Source organism: Heteronotia binoei, chromosome 5, assembly GCF_032191835.1.
Source record: "Heteronotia binoei isolate CCM8104 ecotype False Entrance Well chromosome 5, APGP_CSIRO_Hbin_v1, whole genome shotgun sequence".
NCBI classification, from domain to species: Eukaryota; Metazoa; Chordata; class Lepidosauria; order Squamata; family Gekkonidae; genus Heteronotia; species Heteronotia binoei.
In genome coordinates this window covers 2,214,643-2,232,511 of record NC_083227.1, presented here as the reverse complement: position 1 = coordinate 2,232,511, position 17,869 = coordinate 2,214,643, and the positions used below count along the sequence as shown (strand labels likewise).

Sequence of the window (17,869 nt, the reverse complement as noted above, 5' to 3'; positions counted from 1 at the left end):
CACACGCCCAGAGGCCTTTAGTGGTACCTTTCCAAGTTAGTGGGAAATTCCTATACAGAGAGCCAGTTTGGTGTAGTGGTTAAGTGTGCAGACTCTTATCTGGGAGAACCAAGTTTGATTCCCCACTCCTCCACTTGCACCTGCTAGCATGGCCTTGGGTCAGCCATAGCTCTCGCGGAGCTGTCCTTGAAAGGGCAGCAGCTGTGAGAGCTCTCTCAGCCCCACCACCCTCACAGGGTGTCTGTTGTGGGGGAGGAAGGGAAAGGAGATTGTGAGCCGCTCTGAGACTCTGTCCTTGAAAGGGCAGCTGCTGTGAGAGACTTCTCCAGCCCCACCCACCTCACAGGGTGCCTGTTGTGGGGGAGGAAGGTAAAGGAGATTGTGAGCCGCTCTGAGACTCTTCGGAGTGGAGGGCGGGATATAAATCCAATATCTTCATCTTCTTGTACAGGCCTCATGGGGAACCACTGTTGCCAGTCTCCAGGTGAGGGCTGGAGATCTCTCAGAATTGCAACTGCTCTCCAGATAGATGGCAGAGATCTGCTCCCCTTGAGGTGGGGAGGGGAATCATTGCCTTCATTTCGATGGCTGGGGGGGGGGGGTATTTCCCCAGAGGCTGTTAGTGGTACCTTTCCAGGTTGCTGGGAAATTCCTAAGGGATCACTATAGGCCTCTGAGGGAAAGGCCTTTCCTCCTGGGGAACCACTGTTGCCAGTCTCCATGTGAGGGCTGGAGATCTCTCAGAATTACAACTTCTCTCCAGATAGATGGCAGAGATCTGCTCCCCTTGAGGTGGGGAGGGGAATCAATGCCTTCATTTAGATGGCTGGGGGGGTATTTGCCCAGAGGCTCTTAGTGGTACCTTTCCAGGTTGGTGGGAGATTCCTAAGAGATCATTATAGGCCTCTAAGAGAAAGGCCTTTCCTCCTGGGGAACCACTGTTGCCAGTCTCCAGGTGAGGGCTGGAGATCACTCAGAATGACAACTGCTATCCAAATAGATGGCAGAGATCAGCTCCCCTTGAGGTGGGAGGGAGTGAATGCCTTCACTTGGGTGGGTGGGAAGACAGCAAAGGGGGGGGCATTCGCCCAGAGGACTTTAGTGGTACCTTTCCACGCTGGTGGGAAATTCCTGGAGATTCTGTGGTGGAATTTGAGGAGGACATGCAAGTTAGGGCTTCAGAGTGGGATCTGCCAGACCCAGGTTCTTCCTGTGGAAACTGACTGGGTGGTTTTGGACCAGGCATGGACTTCCAGCCTAACCTGCCTCTCAGGGTTGTTATTCAGATCACATGGGGGGAGAGGAGAATGATGCAAACTGCTTTGGCCCCTCCACTGTAGAAGCTTCAGTGAGGGGGAAGGCAATGGAAAGCTGAAGTCAGAGGGGCCGATAAAGGAAAGGAGATAGGGTTGCCAACTCCAGGTTAGGGGTGGGGCCTAGAGAGGGTTCCATGGTGCAGAGTGGTAAAGCAGCAGTACTGCAGTACTGTGATCTGAACTCTGCTCACGACCTGAGTTCGATCCCAGCGAAAGCTGGTTCAGGTAGGCAGCCCAAGGTTGACTCAGCCTTCCATCCTTCTGAGGTCGAGAAAATGAGTCCTCACCTTGCTGAGGGAAAGTGTAGATGACTGGGGAAGGCAATGGCAAACCACCCCGTCAAACGTCTGTCGTGAAAACGACTGGTGCTTTCACAGGGGACCTTTCCTCTTCCTAGAGAGGGTGAGGTTTAAGAAGGGATAGGACCTCAGACAGGTACAGTGCCGTTTCCTTCTGGGGAGCTACTGGAGAGCACTCAGATTTACAGCTCTTCTCTAGATGGCAGGCATTAGCTCCCCTTGAGTGGGGGGGGGGGTCAATGCCTTCACTTGGGTGAGTGGGAAGACAGCAAAGGTTGCAGGCTAGAGCCCGTTGTATTTTTCTTCACAACGGGCCTTATTCCTAGTCTCTATACATAATTCCCAAGTCATGTTGGCAGCATTCCGTGCACATCACAACCCATTGGCCCATCACAGCTCAGTCAGAATCTCTGGCCTCCCATTGGCTGACTCCCCTGCCCCCGCCTACTCGGGCTCCGCAATGCTGAACAAACTGCCAAAACGGTCTCACCTCAGACAGCAGTGCTGCTCAAAAGGCGTTGTTGCTGCCACCCTGTCCGCAGCCCACACAGGCTCCTAGCTGAATAGCCACGGAGCTGCCCCACCTTTCCTGTCTCCTGCCTCTTTCCTCCAATCCCCCCTCTCTCTCCCTCCTCCCCTCAGCCTCATCCCAGGATTGTTGACTGAGGAGACAGGGTTGCCAACTCCAGGTTGGGAGTTTCCTGGAGATTTGAGGGCCACAGCCTGGATTTGAGGAGGGGTGGCCGCTCACTCACTCGAATTTCATTCTCAGTCGAACTGTGTCAGAATGATAAGGGAGGCTAGGCCATGTTGGCTTTCTGTACTCCTGTATATTAGTTTGAATTAGTTCGTAACTCTCTGTAAGGTTGTTTTTCCCATAAGCCTCTGCTCTTTTTGCTGGCAGCCAGTTTTCCTTCTAAGCTGAGTTAGTGTGAGCAAGCCCACAGTATTTTAAGCCTTGGCTCACACATGCTTGTCTTAGCTCGGGAAAAATGGCCCCAGAGCAAACTACTTTATGTAGTGGCTCACAACTTTAATACCAGCAGCTCACGAAGTAGAATTTTTGCTCACAAAGACTCCACTGCTTACAGGGAGTAATGCTGGCAGCCTAGGCATGAAAACTACAACCCTGTTTTGTATATTTGCCTTTGCCTGAATTCATATTGGGCATTCCCCAGCCTCCAGGTGCCAGGCTCCAAAGCTGAAACATATATAAATTAGATGTACGAGAGTTGCCATGTCTGCCGAGGTCTTTCTGACATCTCCGCTAATAAAATATACCTGGGCAAAACAGACTGAAAAGAGTATAGATCTGGGGCTTCTGGCTTTGTTTGGGGCTGCTTGGAGAATCCCCACCTGTGTCTGTGTCGGTCTTGATCATGCAGCCCAGGAATATTTCTTGCTCTTCCAAAAGCATACACTATATCAGGTATTGTGATCTTCTATATATCCTATTGAGTATTGATATTGCATATAGGCTACCTCGTATAACTTGTGTGTGGTTTTAAGAATTTATACATAGCTTTTGTTCAGAGTAACTCTCAGTAAGCCTGTGTTCCTTAACCCTAATGGGGTTGGGGATACCAGGCAGAAGCCTGAACCCCTAAATATCCCCCCAAAGAACATAAGAGAAGCCATCTTGGATCCGGGCAATGGCCCCTCCAGTCCAAGACTATGTGTCCCACAATGGCCAAAACCCAGGCACCGCTAGGACAACCAATCGAGGGCCCAGAAATGTTCCGGCAGTGTTTATAACTCTCCCCCTCCCAACCTAATGGGAACCTGAGGTATCTACTTCATCCCACCCCCCAAGTTTACTCAAAATTTCAGGGAAGGTTTCACATTGTGTGAATCAGGATTCAAACAAGCAAACATGAAATCTAGGCTAACACTCTTTTTTCCAATGTTTTCTCATTCACAGACAGTGAAGAGATGATGTTGAGCCGTCATCGTTGTAGAGGAGTGGAAACGGCTGCTGCCCCTGCAGTCCAGGTAGGGGAGATGAGCAGGGGACCACCTGAGTTCCCCCCTCTTCCTCAGGGGGGCTTTTGCTCCTGCAGTTGCTGCTCATGTGTCTGAGCGAGAGGGGCTCTGAAGGCTGCTCCCTTTACCCCCCGGCACGCTCTCCGTCCTGCACCAGCCCAGAATGCCCCTGTCCAGAGTACAGTCTTGACTGGGGCAATCTCTGATGAGGAAACCTGCTTTTTCTTTCAGGGTCCTTTTTCCATTGAGGAGGTGGCTGTGTTTTTCACCGAGGCTGAGTGGGCCCTGCTGGATCCAGACCAAAGAGGTCTTTACAGGGAAGTCATGCTGGAGAACTATGGGAATGTGGCCTCTCTCGGTAAGGATCTTTCAAAGGTGCGAATTGCTGCCATTGAGATGATGTGTGAATCAAGATATGGAAAAGCAATAGGTCCTTGTGAGGCTTGGTCCTGTATTCCCCCCCTCTGGAGGACTCCAGGAGCTGAGTGGGCTCTGAGATCCGCCGACACTCCGGGCTGGCCCAGGGGCCACTGTGGTCAATGTGGCCAGCAGGAGAGGCAGGGTGGGTGTAGTGACCTGAGGTGGAGACAGACAAAGGCCTCGTTTCACTCTTCCTCCTCCTCTTCCCTCTCTCTCAAAGAAAGCAGGGATGTACAAGAGGCTGCAGTGGAGACAGACGAAGGGCTGGAGAGTCTCTCAAGAGGATCCCAACACAAACTTTCTTTCCCGAGTGAGCTGGCTACACGTGAGTGTGCTGCATCATTATGTAACTGTAACTGATGTTTGATAGTATGTAATTGGGACGACAGAATTTATAGCACCTATTTTTATCTATTTTAATCTATTTATGTAACTGTACTATATTTAAAATGCTGCTTATTTGTTTTAATTGAATCATGACGTGTCATGTCTGTGAGCCGCCCTGAGCCCGCCTTCTGGTGGGGGAGGGCGGGATATAAGAATAAAATTTGATTTGATTTGATTTGATTTGATGTCAACGGGATGAGCAAAGAACAGCCACGGTGGATTTCAACACCTCTTCTAAGGAACTATCTGGTGGGTTACAATTATAAAGCCTTCTGGGTCAGGAAAAACCAGAGTCATTTGGGGACTGAGATCTTGGGAATTCTTCCTGAGGCTGAGCTCAGGTTTGGCTCTTTTAGTTTCTTAGGAGCTGCATTGCCCTTAAATACTGTGTATTCCAGGGAAAGGTGAGGTATTTCCTTAAGGACAGCTTTGCTGGATGACTCAGATGTCCGTCAACCTTTTCCTACTGTGGTCACTCACATGTCTCCAAGCCTCCCCTCCCCCGCCAACAACAGGCATCCCTTCCAAAAACCATGGAGTTTCCCTTAAATCTGTGGGGTTCCCTTGGAGAGGTACTGTCGAAGACCAGCTCCCCTTCTCTCTCATCACACCTGGGAAAAACCTGTACAGTCACAGGACTAGAAATTATGATCACTTTTTGTTATTCATCATCAAACGGCCTATGAGGAAAGACTGAAGGGGCTCAGTATGTTTAGCCTGGAGAGGAGGTGGCTGAGAGGAGATAGGATCTCCATCTTCAAGTACTTGAAGGGCTGTCCTATAGAGGATGGTGCAGAACTGTTTTCTGTGGCCTCCAGAAGATAAGACCAGAACCAGTGGGTTGAAATTAAATCAGAAGAGTTTCCAGCAAACATGAGGAAGAACGCCCTGACAGTTAGAACGGTTCCTCAGTGGAGCAGGCTTCTTTGAGAGGTGGTTGGCCCTCCTTCTTTGGAGCTTTTCAAACAGAGGATAGATGGCCATCAGCTAGCAAAACTGATTCTGTGAACATAGGCAGATCTTGAGAAGGAGGGCAGGAAATGTTGTATCAGTTCTTAGTTCTCATGGCGCTTTCTTACTTGTTCAGGGAAATGCCAATCACTGCTTCGGGGTCAGGAAGCAAATTTTGTTCCCAGGCCAGTTTGGCCATTGATCCTGGAGGTTTTTTGTTTTTGCCATCTTTTAGGCATGGAGCAGGGGTCACTGGGGCTGTGGAGGGGGGGAAGTATTTCTGAATTTCCTGCACTGTACAGGGGTTTGGACTAGATGTCCTTGGAAGTCCCTTCCAACTGTTTGATTCTATGGTTCTAGGAAAAAAGCCTTGCCACCTTTTCCCTAAAAGTACATTTTGGAAGTTTTGGGGAGGAAAGGGACATTCTGAAAAGCTGTAATGCAGGGCTGGCCAGGGAAAGGTTGTGACCAGTAGCTCAGGAGATAATATGCACAATCATTAATCAGGAGTTTCTGATTGGTGGCTTGTCCTCCTTGTCTGAGTGGTGATTCGACCTCCTTCTTTATTCCAGCAGGAGATTGCGAGGAGTCAATTCGGAAATTTCAGGGATTGTCACAGGAAAAAGCCAATAATGAAAAGGCTGAAGAAAACTTCAGGACTAGAGATGGACCACAGAAGCAGGAAGGAAGATGTGGAGTGAAGAGGATTGTGAAGCCCATTCCTTACCAAGGAGGGGGCTTCCGTGAAATCCCACCCCATGGCCGTCACCAGTGGACTCCTTCAGGAGTAAAGTCATTCATCTGCTCCAAGAGTGAAATGACATTTTCCAGTGGGAGAAAGGGTAATGTATGTTTTCCAAACGACAGTATAATGAAGGCATGTAAATGCAGTTATTGTGGAAAGTACTTCAGATACAGACCGCAGCTTCTTGTACACCAAAAATTACACACAGCACAAAACTGTTTTGAATGCTCAGAGTGTGGAAAGAGATTCATCACAAATAGCAAACTTAAATGGCATACAAGAACACACACGGGGGAGAAACCGTTTGAATGCTCGGAGTGTGGAAAGAGATTCAGTGAGAGGGGGACTCTTCAAAATCATCAGAGAACCCACACAGGGGAGAAGCCTTTTGAATGCTCAGAGTGTGGAAGGAGATTCATCACAAATGGCAAACTTAAACAGCATACAAGAACCCACACAGGAGAGAAACCGTTTGAATGCTCAGAGTGTGGAAAGAGATTCATTCAGAGTGGCCATCTTCAACGGCATCACAGAACCCACACAGGGGAGAAGCCTTTTGAATGCTCAGAGTGCGGAAGGAGATTCATCAAAAATGACAAACTTAAACGGCATACAAGAACCCACACTGGAGAGAAACCGTTTGAATGCTCAGAGTGTGGAAAGAAATTCATTGAGAGGGGGGCTCTTCAAAAGCATCAGAGAACCCACACCAGGGAGAAACCATTTGAATGCTCAGAGTGTGGAAAGAGATTCATTCAGAGTGGCCATCTTCAACAGCATCACAGAACCCACACAGGGGAGAAGCCTTTTGAATGCTCAGAGTGCGGAAGGAGATTCATCAAAAATGACAAACTTAAACGGCATACAAGAACCCACACTGGAGAGAAACCGTTTGAATGCTCAGAGTGTGGAAAGAGATTCGGTGAGAGGGGGACTCTTCAAAAGCATCAGAGAACCCACACAGGGGAGAAGCCTTTTGAATGCTCAGAGTGTGGAAGGAGATTCATCACAAATGGCAAACTTAAACGGCATACAAGAACCCACACAGGGGAGAAACCGTTTGAATGCTCGGAGTGTGGAAAGAGATTCAGTGAGAGGGGGACTCTTCAAAATCATCAGAGAACCCACACAGGGGAGAAGCCTTTTGAATGCTCAGAGTGTGGAAGGAGATTCATCACAAATGGCAAACTTAAACAGCATACAAGAACCCACACAGGAGAGAAACCGTTTGAATGCTCAGAGTGTGGAAAGAGATTCATTCAGAGTGGCCATCTTCAACAGCATCAGAGAACGCACACAGGAGAGAAGCCTTTTGAATGCTCAGTGTGGAAAGAGGTTCAGTCAGAGTTCCAGTCTTCTGAAGCACCAAAATCCCACACAGAGGAGAAACCGTTTGAATGCTCAGAGTGTGGAAAGAGATTCGGTGAGAGGGGGACTCTTCAAAAGCATCAGAGAACCCACACAGGGGAGAAGCCTTTTGAATGCTCAGAGTGTGGAAGGAGATTCATCACAAATGGCAAACTTAAACGGCATACAAGAACCCACACAGGGGAGAAACCGTTTGAATGCTCGGAGTGTGGAAAGAGATTCAGTGAGAGGGGGACTCTTCAAAATCATCAGAGAACCCACACAGGGGAGAAGCCTTTTGAATGCTCAGAGTGTGGAAGGAGATTCATCACAAATGGCAAACTTAAACAGCATACAAGAACCCACACAGGAGAGAAACCGTTTGAATGCTCAGAGTGTGGAAAGAGATTCATTCAGAGTGGCCATCTTCAACGGCATCACAGAACCCACACAGGGGAGAAGCCTTTTGAATGCTCAGAGTGCGAAAGGATATTCATCAAAAATGACAAACTTAAACGGCATATAAGAACCCACACTGGAGAGAAACTGTTTGAATGCTCAGAGTGTGGAAAGAGATTCAGTGAGAGGGGGACTCTTCAAAAGCATCAGAGAACCCACACCAGGGAGAAACCATTTGAATGCTCAGAGTGTGGAAAGAGATTCATTCAGAGTGGCCATCTTCAACAGCATCAGAGAACGCACACAGGAGAGAAGCCTTTTGAATTCTCAGTGTGGAAAGAGGTTCAGTCAGAGTTCCAGTCTTCTGAAGCACCAAAATCCCACACAGAGGAGAAACCTTTTGAATGCTCAGAGTGTGGAAAGAGATTCAGTCGTAGAGCCAGTCTTTTGTATCATCAAAGTATCCATACAGGGGAGAAATCTTTTGAGTGTTCTGAGTGTGGAAAGAGATTCAGTGTGAATTCCAATCTTCAACAACATCAAAGAATTCACACAGGAGAGAAACCTTTTGAATGCTCAGAGTGTGGAAAGAGGTTCAGTGCAAGCTCCAGTCTTTTAAAGCACCAAAAATCCCCCACAGGAAAAACCATTTGAATGTTCAGAGTGTGGGAAGAGATTCAGTTATAGAGCCAGTCTTCTGTATCATCAAAGAACCCACACAGGGGAGAAACCTTTTGAATGCTCAGAGTGTGGAAAGAGATTCAATCAGATTAGCAATCTTCAAAGGCATCTAAGAACCCACAGAGGGGAGAAACTTTTGAATGCTCAGAGTGTGGACAGAGATTCAGTCAAAGTGACCTTCTTCACGAGCATCAAAGATCTCATACAGGGAGAGAAACCCTTTGAGTCAGAGCGTGGAAAGAGATTAAGTTGTAGTTGGACTTTTGGACAACATCTTCAAACTGACGTAAGGAAGAACCATGTAATCCCATAGATTGGGAAAAGAGTACTTCTCTTATTTCACAAGTAAAAGACAACCAGAGACCACGTAAAGCATCGAAACAATATAAACCCTTGTAAAAATCTTTAATCGGAAATCTTACCCGAAAGAAGAAGAAGTATTACAAATGGTCAGACTACAGAAGGAGCTTTAGCGGTGTCTGAAGCCCTCAGATAGATCCCAGAAGAAAGGAAAGCAAATGTGGACCCTGCCAGCTGAAGTAGATCCAAGATCAGCTCCTGTCTCTTTCCATGTGTTAATCACCCTTTGCGTGAAGAAGGACATATGATGACATGGTTTGGCACATGCCATGATTATCTGGGGGTAAGATGCATTATATCTGGTTTCTGCAAAATTCCTTGTGGCTTTACATAGTGCATAGAATAAAACATTGTTTATTACTTGTATAGTTCCCTGAGGAAGAGGTCATCGGAGCGAGGGATTATCTAGAATCTTCATGTGGACTAGGACTTCATACAAGACTTCTTATGGACTTGAAGGATTCCATTTGAGAACTGATGAGTGTGAACTTATAATGGACTTTGTGAATTTATTTCTTTTTCCATTGGACTTTCATGTACTCTGCATTTTGCTTCAATGCTCCGTGTTAACTGGCAATGATATTGTTTACAACTATAAAAAGATTTAGACATCGTATACATTAATGAAAATTGTTCTTTTATTTACATCTTTCTTGCGTGCTATTGCAGCTAACTGTGTGTTGGTTTATTTTGGTCTTTCAGGCTGTAATCCTTAAATATTTTTAATTCCTGAGAGAGCCAAGGTCGTTGCCGGGTTCTCAGCGATTGCGTTTGCATCTTCCTGCTGGAGATGGGAATGTGAACTCTGGTGGGAGGGCTGCGTTGCTTGGCGCCCAATGCTGTGAAAAGTAATGGTTTCTCTGAATGTTTTTGTAGGGGGTCCTGGCCCACCATTATCAGTATTCACAAGAACATTCTTGCCTTGAGGATCTCAGTATTTCAATTAGTCTTGAATGCTTCCTGAGTGTGTTGTTGTTTGAAAGTCCAGGGAGTTGACATATTGTGAAAACTCCCCATTACCCTTGTCAAGACCCCCCTGCAGTTCAGGTATCACACAGTCCACTTCATAAAAGTCAGGTTTATTCACAGACAGACATGGAGGCAAAACAAGGTTTTGCAAAGACTGACTCTTCTTCTCAGTAGCTCCCTTATATACCTTATCATAACCATTATACATTCAAGCAAAAAGCGGGAGCGCAAAAGCGGGAATACTTCATGGTCATTTGGTTTTTCTCACACTCCCCTCCACCCCCAGAGTCTTAGGTTTGCAAGTGTGTTATTTTGTTTCAAACAATTTTATTAGTAATATATGGTAATAAATTTCAATTTCTTACTTCATTAATAATTCCTTTTTTTTTTAAATCTATCCCATATATTACTTTCTACCCACCCCTCCCCCCGTTACTTGACCCCTGCCGGTGTTATATACTTAAAATCTTAATATTAAAGGTACCCTTAATTAATAAGAACCAAAATTAATATCCTCCGCCCTCTTGTACTTAATCATTATCAAAAATTGTCCAATGTCTTTTTATTTTCCACTCTTTTTCTACGTATCTTCTGAACTTTTTCCACTCCATCTTAAATACTTCTAAATCATAGTCTCTTAAGGTCCTTGTTAACTTGTCCATTTCACTCCATGTCATAACTTTTACAATCCAATCCCATTTCTCTGGTATTTTTTCTTGCTTCCACAACTGCGCATACAATGTCCTAGCAGCTGAGAGCAAGTACGAAATTAAAGTTCTATCTTCTTTTGGAAATTTTTCCATTTGTAATCCCAACAGAAAAGTCTCTGCAACTTTGTTAAATTCGTATCCCAAGATCTTAGAAATCTCTTGTTGAATCATCTGCCAGTACTTTTTCGCTCTTTCACAAGTCCACCACATATGGTAGAAAGAACCGTCATGTTTTTTACATTTCCAACATCTATCTGGCATCTTATTGTTCATCTTTGCCAACTTTTTAGGAGTCATATACCATCTGTACATCATCTTAAAACAGTTTTCTTTAGTACTCTGACATGTTGAGAGTTTCATAGAGTTCTTCCACAAATATTCCCATGTGTCCATCTGTATTTCTTTATTTACATTAACTGCCCACATAATCATTTGAGATTTCACTACTTCATCTTCCGTAGACCATTTTAAAAGTAATTTATAGATTTTCAAAATTAATTTTTCATTATCTCCAAGCAGAACTTTTTCCATTTCTGTTTTTTCTCATCTTATTCCTTCAGTTTTAACATCGCTTTCCACCAAACGTTTTAGTTGTTGCATTTGAAACCAATCATACTTATTATTCAACTCTTCAGCAGTTTTCAATTCTATTTTACCGTTTTGTATTTTTAATAATTGATTATATGACATCCCTTTTTCCTCTCCTGTATCAGCTGTTATTCTTATTACTTCTGCTGGCACTATCCATAGTGGTTTTCTCTCATCGCCATATTTCTTATACTTCATCCAAACATTTAGTAGATTATTTCTTATATAATGGTGAGAAAGAAAACCATCCGACTTTTTCTTTCCATAGTACATATAAGCGTGCCAGCCGAATTTATTTCCATGACCTTCCAAAGTTAAAAGTTTTTCATTCAACATTGTCACCCAATCTTTTATCCACACTAGACAAACTGCTTCATGATATAATCTTAAATCTGGTAGTTGAAATCCTCCTCTTTCTTTAGCATCTGTTAAAACTTTCATTTTAATCCTTGTTTTTTTCCCGGCCCATAGAAATTCTACCTGTCCCACATTGGTCTTGTCAGCCACCAGCGAGCCTGCAGCAAACGTGGACTATTGCACCCTTCTTAAATCTTCGTTCGCGAAGCCAAGCCGAGAGAGAAATTCTGAAATCTTTCTTTGCCATTTATTAAATTATTGGCTGTCTTTCACAATCGGAATAGTATGAAACAAATAGATTATTCTCGGCAAAATGTTCATCTTAATTGCAGCTATTCTACCAAGCAGTGACAAATTAAGCTTCTTCCATTTTTTTATATCTTCATCCATTATACGCCATAACTTTTCATAATTGTTTTTAAACAAATCAATATTCTTCATTGTTATTTCCACGCCTAAATATTTTACTTTAGGGGTAACTTCACATCCCGTTAATCTCTGCAATTCCTTTTGTTTACTTACTTGCATATTTTTACACAAAATTTTTGACTTTTCTTTATTAACATAAAGTCCCGCCAGTTCTCCAAAATCTTGTACTTTGGCTAACAACAAAGGTGTTACTTGCGTAGGATTTTCATTTATAAACATTATATCATCTGCAAATGCTCTATATTTATAGGAAAATCCTTTAATTCTCGTTCCTTCAATTTCTTCATCATCTCGTATTTGCATCAATAAGATTTCAAGAGTCATTATAAACAACAATAGTGAAAGCGGACAACCTTGCCTTGTACCTTTGCTGATAACCATTTCTTCTGTAAGATCTGCATTTATACATAACCTTGCACGTTGTTCAGTATAAATTGCTTTTATCATTCTTATAAAGTTTTCCCCAAACTTTATTTTCTCCATTACTGCAAACATAAAGTCCCAATTTAAATTATCAAAAGCTTTCTCTGTGTCCGCAAAGAATAATGCAACTTCCTTCTCTGGATGTCATAAGAACATAAGAAGAGAAGCCATGTTAGATCAGGCCAATGGCCCATCCAGCCCAACACTCTGTGTCACACAGTGGCAATTTATACACACACACACACACACTGTGGGTAATACCCACTGATGGACCTCTGCTCCATGTTTTTATCTAAACCCCTCTTGAAGGTGGCTATGCTTGTGGCTGCCACCATCTCCTGTGGCAGTGAATTCCACATGTTAATCACCCTTTGGGTGAAGAAGTACTTCCTTTTATCCATTTTAACCTGTCTGCTCAGCAATTTCATCGAATGCCCACGAGTTCTTGTATTGTGAGAAAGGGAGAAAAGTACTTCTTTCTCTACTTTCTCCATCCCATGCATTATCTTGTAAACCTCTATCATGTCACCCCGCAGTCGACGTTTCTCCAAGCTAAAGAGCCCCAAGCATTTCAACCTTTCTTCATAGGGAAAGTGTTCCAGCCCTGTAATTGTTCTAGTTGCCCTTTTCTGGACTTTCTCCAATGCTATAATATCCTTTTTGAGGTGCGGCGACCAGAACTGCACACAGTACTCCAAATGAGACCACACCATCGATTTATACAGGGGCATTATGATACTGGCTGATTTGTTTTCAGTTCCCTTCCTAATAATTCCCAGCATGGCGTTGGCCTTTTTTATTGCAAACGCACACTGTCTTGACATTTTCAGTGAATTATCTACCACGACCCCAAGATCTCTCTCTTGGTCAGTCTCTGCCAGTTCACACCCCACTATGTCTTTCATAGTATTCTACAATATTTACAACAGTTCTAATATTGTCTCTTATTTGCCTTTTAGGGAGAAAACCCGCTTGGTCTTCCTTTATAAAATTTATTAAATATTGTTTAAGCCGTTCTGCTAAGATTCTTGATTCAGAGTCCCCCACTCTTAACCACGACACCAAACTGGCTGAGAAGCGCACGTGGCCATAGAGTTTGTCCACCCATGACGTGGGGAGGGGGGATAGCAGAAGGTGCACAGGGGGAGAAGCAAACTCAGTGTGGGGATTTGAGGGGGGAGGAAGTGTGTGTGGGGGGAGAAAATATCCCAGGGAAAACCACTTTGAAATGTGTCTGACATCCTGACTGCCAGTTTTGCTCACAAAAGCAGTTTAGGGGAAAATGTTTCCCAAAAAAGGCTTCCGTCAAGTGCGCTCATTTCTGGACCATATTTTATTATGTAAAGACCCAGCTCTCCCCCCCCCCCCATTATTTACAACCCAGAGGGCATGTAGCAAAAACATCTGGCCCTGGGATGTTTATGTTATAGGCTGGCAGTTGGTGCCTCAAAGTGGCCTCCTCTCCACCCTATTTCACACAGACAACCCTTATCTGTTCACAAAGAAGTGTGAGAAGGTTTCTAATGTTTTCTATAGCCTAAGATGCCTTAGTATGGATAGATAGTTGCTTAGTAACCTTTGAACCCCTGACTCAAGCATGCATCTGTAATGTAACCTTTGATGCTATCCTGTATAGCAGGGGTGGCCAAGGGTAGCTCTCCAGATGTTTTTTGCCTACAACTCCCACTAGCCCCAGCCATTGGCCATGCTGGCTGGGGCTGATGGGAGTTGTAGGCAAAAAAAATCTGCAGAGCTACCGTTGGGCACCCCTGCTATATGGCAGCTGTGTAACTGTTGGGACTCCATTACTCCCAAGGCTTGTGTCCTTGGAAAAGCTCTTGAGTTTCTAGCAATAAACCTGCCGTTGATTCAGAACAAAAGGACTCTGGAAATATCGGGGTTTGACATTTCCCTTTTTTTGCCACTGTGTGACACAGAGTGTTGGACTGGATGGGCCATTGGCCTGATCTAACATGGATTCTCTTATGTTCTTATGTTCCCTTCACATTTCATCTCAGTCACATGCCTCACTGGCAACCAATGTTCCCTCTAAGCCCTGGAGTCTTGTGAGCAAAAATCCTACTTTGTGACTTGCTGGCATTACAGCGGTGAGCTCCTGCATGCCTTAGTTTGCTCTGGGGCCATTTTTCCTGAGCGAAGACAAAAATCTATGAGCCAGAGGCTAGAAAGTTCTGAGCTGGCTCACACTAACTCAGCATAGAGGGGACATTGCTGGCATGCAGTACTTAAATTGGGGGTGGGGCTGTATTGGGGACGCTGCCTTTGACTCCCCCCCCCCCTTTCAAGTCAGCGCCAGCAGAGAATGAAGCCTCGTGCTGCAGCTCCTTCACGCTTCCGCTAATGGAGCAGGAGGAAGAAGAAGCTGGGGGCCAGGACGGAGAGGGCCCTGCCCCTGCCCACAGCTGCTCTGGAAAGCCCGTCGTTGCCACCCCCTGCCCAGCAGCACCAAGCAGGAGCCCGGCTCGGGGGCAGCCGGCTAACCGCGGGGGGGGGGGGGGTGATGAGGGGGCATGCTCGGGTGCACGTTCCAATTCCGAAATGGTCGAATTCGAACTCTCCGCCAAAAGCAAGAGCCCTCCAGAGAGCCGCCTCTCTCTCTCTCTCTCTCTTTCCCGGGACTGCGATGCTTCTCCGCCCCGCGCAACTCTTCCTTGCAAGGAGACCTTCCCTGCATCCGGCTGCTGCTGCAAGGAGGGGGCAATTCAGAAACTTCTCCCCGCCCCCCCCCCCCGCGGAAGAGCCTTTTTCCCCCCCGCCCCGGCTCGGCCTCCCTTGCAAAAACGGCGCTGCCCCTTTAACCCCCGCAGTGCTGGACACAGATGCTGAAGACGCCCCCCTGCTCCTTTCCAGCCGGGGGTCTCCGTTCGGCCCTAAAGGCGCTTTCCGGGGCGGGGAGGGGGGAGCAGCAAGGAAAGGATGGGGTACCAGTGGGATTATTTGCCTCGACGTACTCAGAATAGGGATATTGGCTGTTTATCTCATTACAAATGCTTTACCCATTTCCACTGTATTTTATTGTATTCTTTTTTCCTGTGGCAAACTAGAAATTTTGCTTACATGTGAAAAAGTAAATTACGTACGTGGACAAGAACCTCACTAGCCAATGTATTTCTCCTTGAGCTGCATTGACACACTCAAGCAGGGACTTTGGTTGCTTATCCCATTGCATATACTGAACCCATCTCCCGTTGTCCTTGACAGACAATCTCACATTTTGACATACTGCTGTTTTATTGCTTTCGCGTGCTCCTGCTACTCAGATCAGAGGTTTGCTCCATTTGTTCATTTGACTATTCTGTCCTTGTACCATTTCACATTCTCAACCACTGCCTACCAGATAATTTCACTTCCTGTCATTGGTTTTTAAATCTGTACCATGTTGCATTCTGGGCCACTGCCTACCAGCTCTGTGTGGCTCTGCTCAGCTCTGTATGGCTTTGCTCCCTGTGCTGGATCCCTCGTCTGAGGAAGTGTGCTTAAGAGCTGATTTCGAAATAAAAATGGGTTGGTCTACAAGGTGCCACTTGACTCCTGCTTTGTTCAGCTGCTTCAGCCCCACAATGGCTGCCCGCTTGCATCTATCAGCAGGGAAAGGGTTAAAGGGAGGGCGGAGAGGCCCAGCCCGGCGGGGGGGGAGGGGAGGGGAGGGCGGGGTTATTGGGGGGAGGCCTTGCTGCTGAATGGCCCCAGGGAAGAGGGCGGGGCTTTGGATTTGCAAGGGGAAGGAAGGGAAGGAGCCTCCTTGCAGCAGCCGGAGCCCGGGAAGGTTTCCTCGCGAGTAAGGGAGGGAGCGGAGTGGGGAACAGGAGGCGGGGGGGGGGGGGGTTGAGATGGAGCCCTTGCAGAAGGCAAGAAATATGTTTAAAATGCAGCCAAAGGTCGCTCCTGGATCTCTCTGCTGCTGCTGCCCTCCTCCCCTTGGAGGGGCCTGGCTGGGCTGGGGGAGGGAGCAGAATGCAGCATGGGGGGCTGGAGTGGGCCCCATCCTTCCTCCGGGAAGGACCCCCGGAGGGGAACAGGGACCCCTCTGGGAGCCGCCAGATGCAGCCCTTGTGTGATGCATGTCTGGCCACCTTGGGTGTGAGTCCCTGCCTAAGAACAGAAGAGAAGCCCTGTTGGATCAGGGCAATGGCCCCTCCAGTCCAACACTCTGAGTCACACAGTGGCAAAAAATTTTATATATATATATATACACACACACACACACACACACACACACTGTGGCTAATAGCCACTGATGGACCTCTGCTCCATATTTTTATCTAAACCCCTCTTGAAGGTGGCTATGCTTGTAGCCGCCACCACCTCCTGTGGCAGCGAATTCCACATGTTAATCACCCTTTGGGTGAAGAAGGACTTCCTTTTAGCCTGGATCATTGGAGCTATTAGGACAGAGCTGGGGGGCACAGAGAAGATGCGCAAGAAAGGAAAGGTCCCCTGTGCAAGCACCAGACGTTTATGGCAGACTTTTTTTTATGGGGTGGTTTGCCATTGCCTTCCCCACTCCTCTATGTTCCCCCCCCCCCACATCAAGCTGGGTCCTCATTTGACCGACCTCAGAAGGATGGAAGGCTGAGTCAACCTGGAGCCAGCTACCTGAACCAGCTTCCGCTGGGATCAAACTCATGTCGTGAGCAGAGGGCTCCGACTGCAGTACTGCAGCTTTACCACTCTGCGCCACGGGGCTCTCCCCTCCCCTAAACTCATTACTAAAAAGGTTAAAAAGGCAGTCCCCTGTGCAAGCACCAGTCGTTTCCGACTCTGGGGTGACGCTGCTTTCACAACGTTTTCACGGCAGACTATTTATGGGATGGCTTGCCATTGCCTTCCCCAGTCTTTTACAATTTCGCCCCAGCAAGCTGGGGACTCCTTTTACCGACCTCAGAAGGATGGAAGGCTGAGTCAACCTTGGGCCAGCTACCTGAATCCAGCTTCCGCCGGAATCGAACTCCAGACCCCTACATCCTCACCCTCATCTCCATCTGCTGAGGGAGGCCTGGACAAGTCCAAAGGGAATGCGGGAAGACAGAAGTGATGCCGGATGGGAAAGGGGGGGTCTTGAAGGGCCCGCTGCTCCCCCCTTTCCCTGGAGTTCAGCTGACCCTGGTACAGCAGGGAGGGAGGGAGGGGAAGAGGCTGCCCCTCCCCCCCCATTGCTGGAGAGGGAAGTTAAGGCGGCTGCAGAAAAGGCTTCCTTCCTTCCAGCTCAGCCCAGCCTCACCTTCCCACGGCTGGTGCGGCTGCCTGGATCCGTGTCCTGGTGACATCCAGACTCCTGTAATGCCCTCTATGACTGGCTGGTCTCCCCTCAGAATCTATGTGGGATATCCAGTTGGGGCAGAATGCCACAGTTAGACTGGATGGAGCATGTGCATTACTGCTCTTCTGCCGTCTCTCCACTGGCTGCCCAGCAGTTCCCCGGCTCAGTTGAAAGGAGGGGCTCCCCCATACAAAGCCCTGCATTGCACAGGGGGTTGGACTAGA

The 17,869-nt window shown here is 46.8% G+C and overlaps 1 protein-coding gene across 1 annotated transcript in view; it reads left to right on the top strand.

Annotated features, from left to right (window-relative positions):
* The window catches only part of LOC132571380 (zinc finger protein 850-like), an 86,185-nt gene that overhangs the window by 22,854 nt on the left and 45,462 nt on the right, over positions 1-17,869 (top strand). The window contains 2 exon segments of the mRNA XM_060238178.1: positions 4,239-4,343; positions 5,929-6,143. Of these exon segments, the coding sequence (XP_060094161.1) occupies positions 4,239-4,343; positions 5,929-6,143 (320 nt within the window).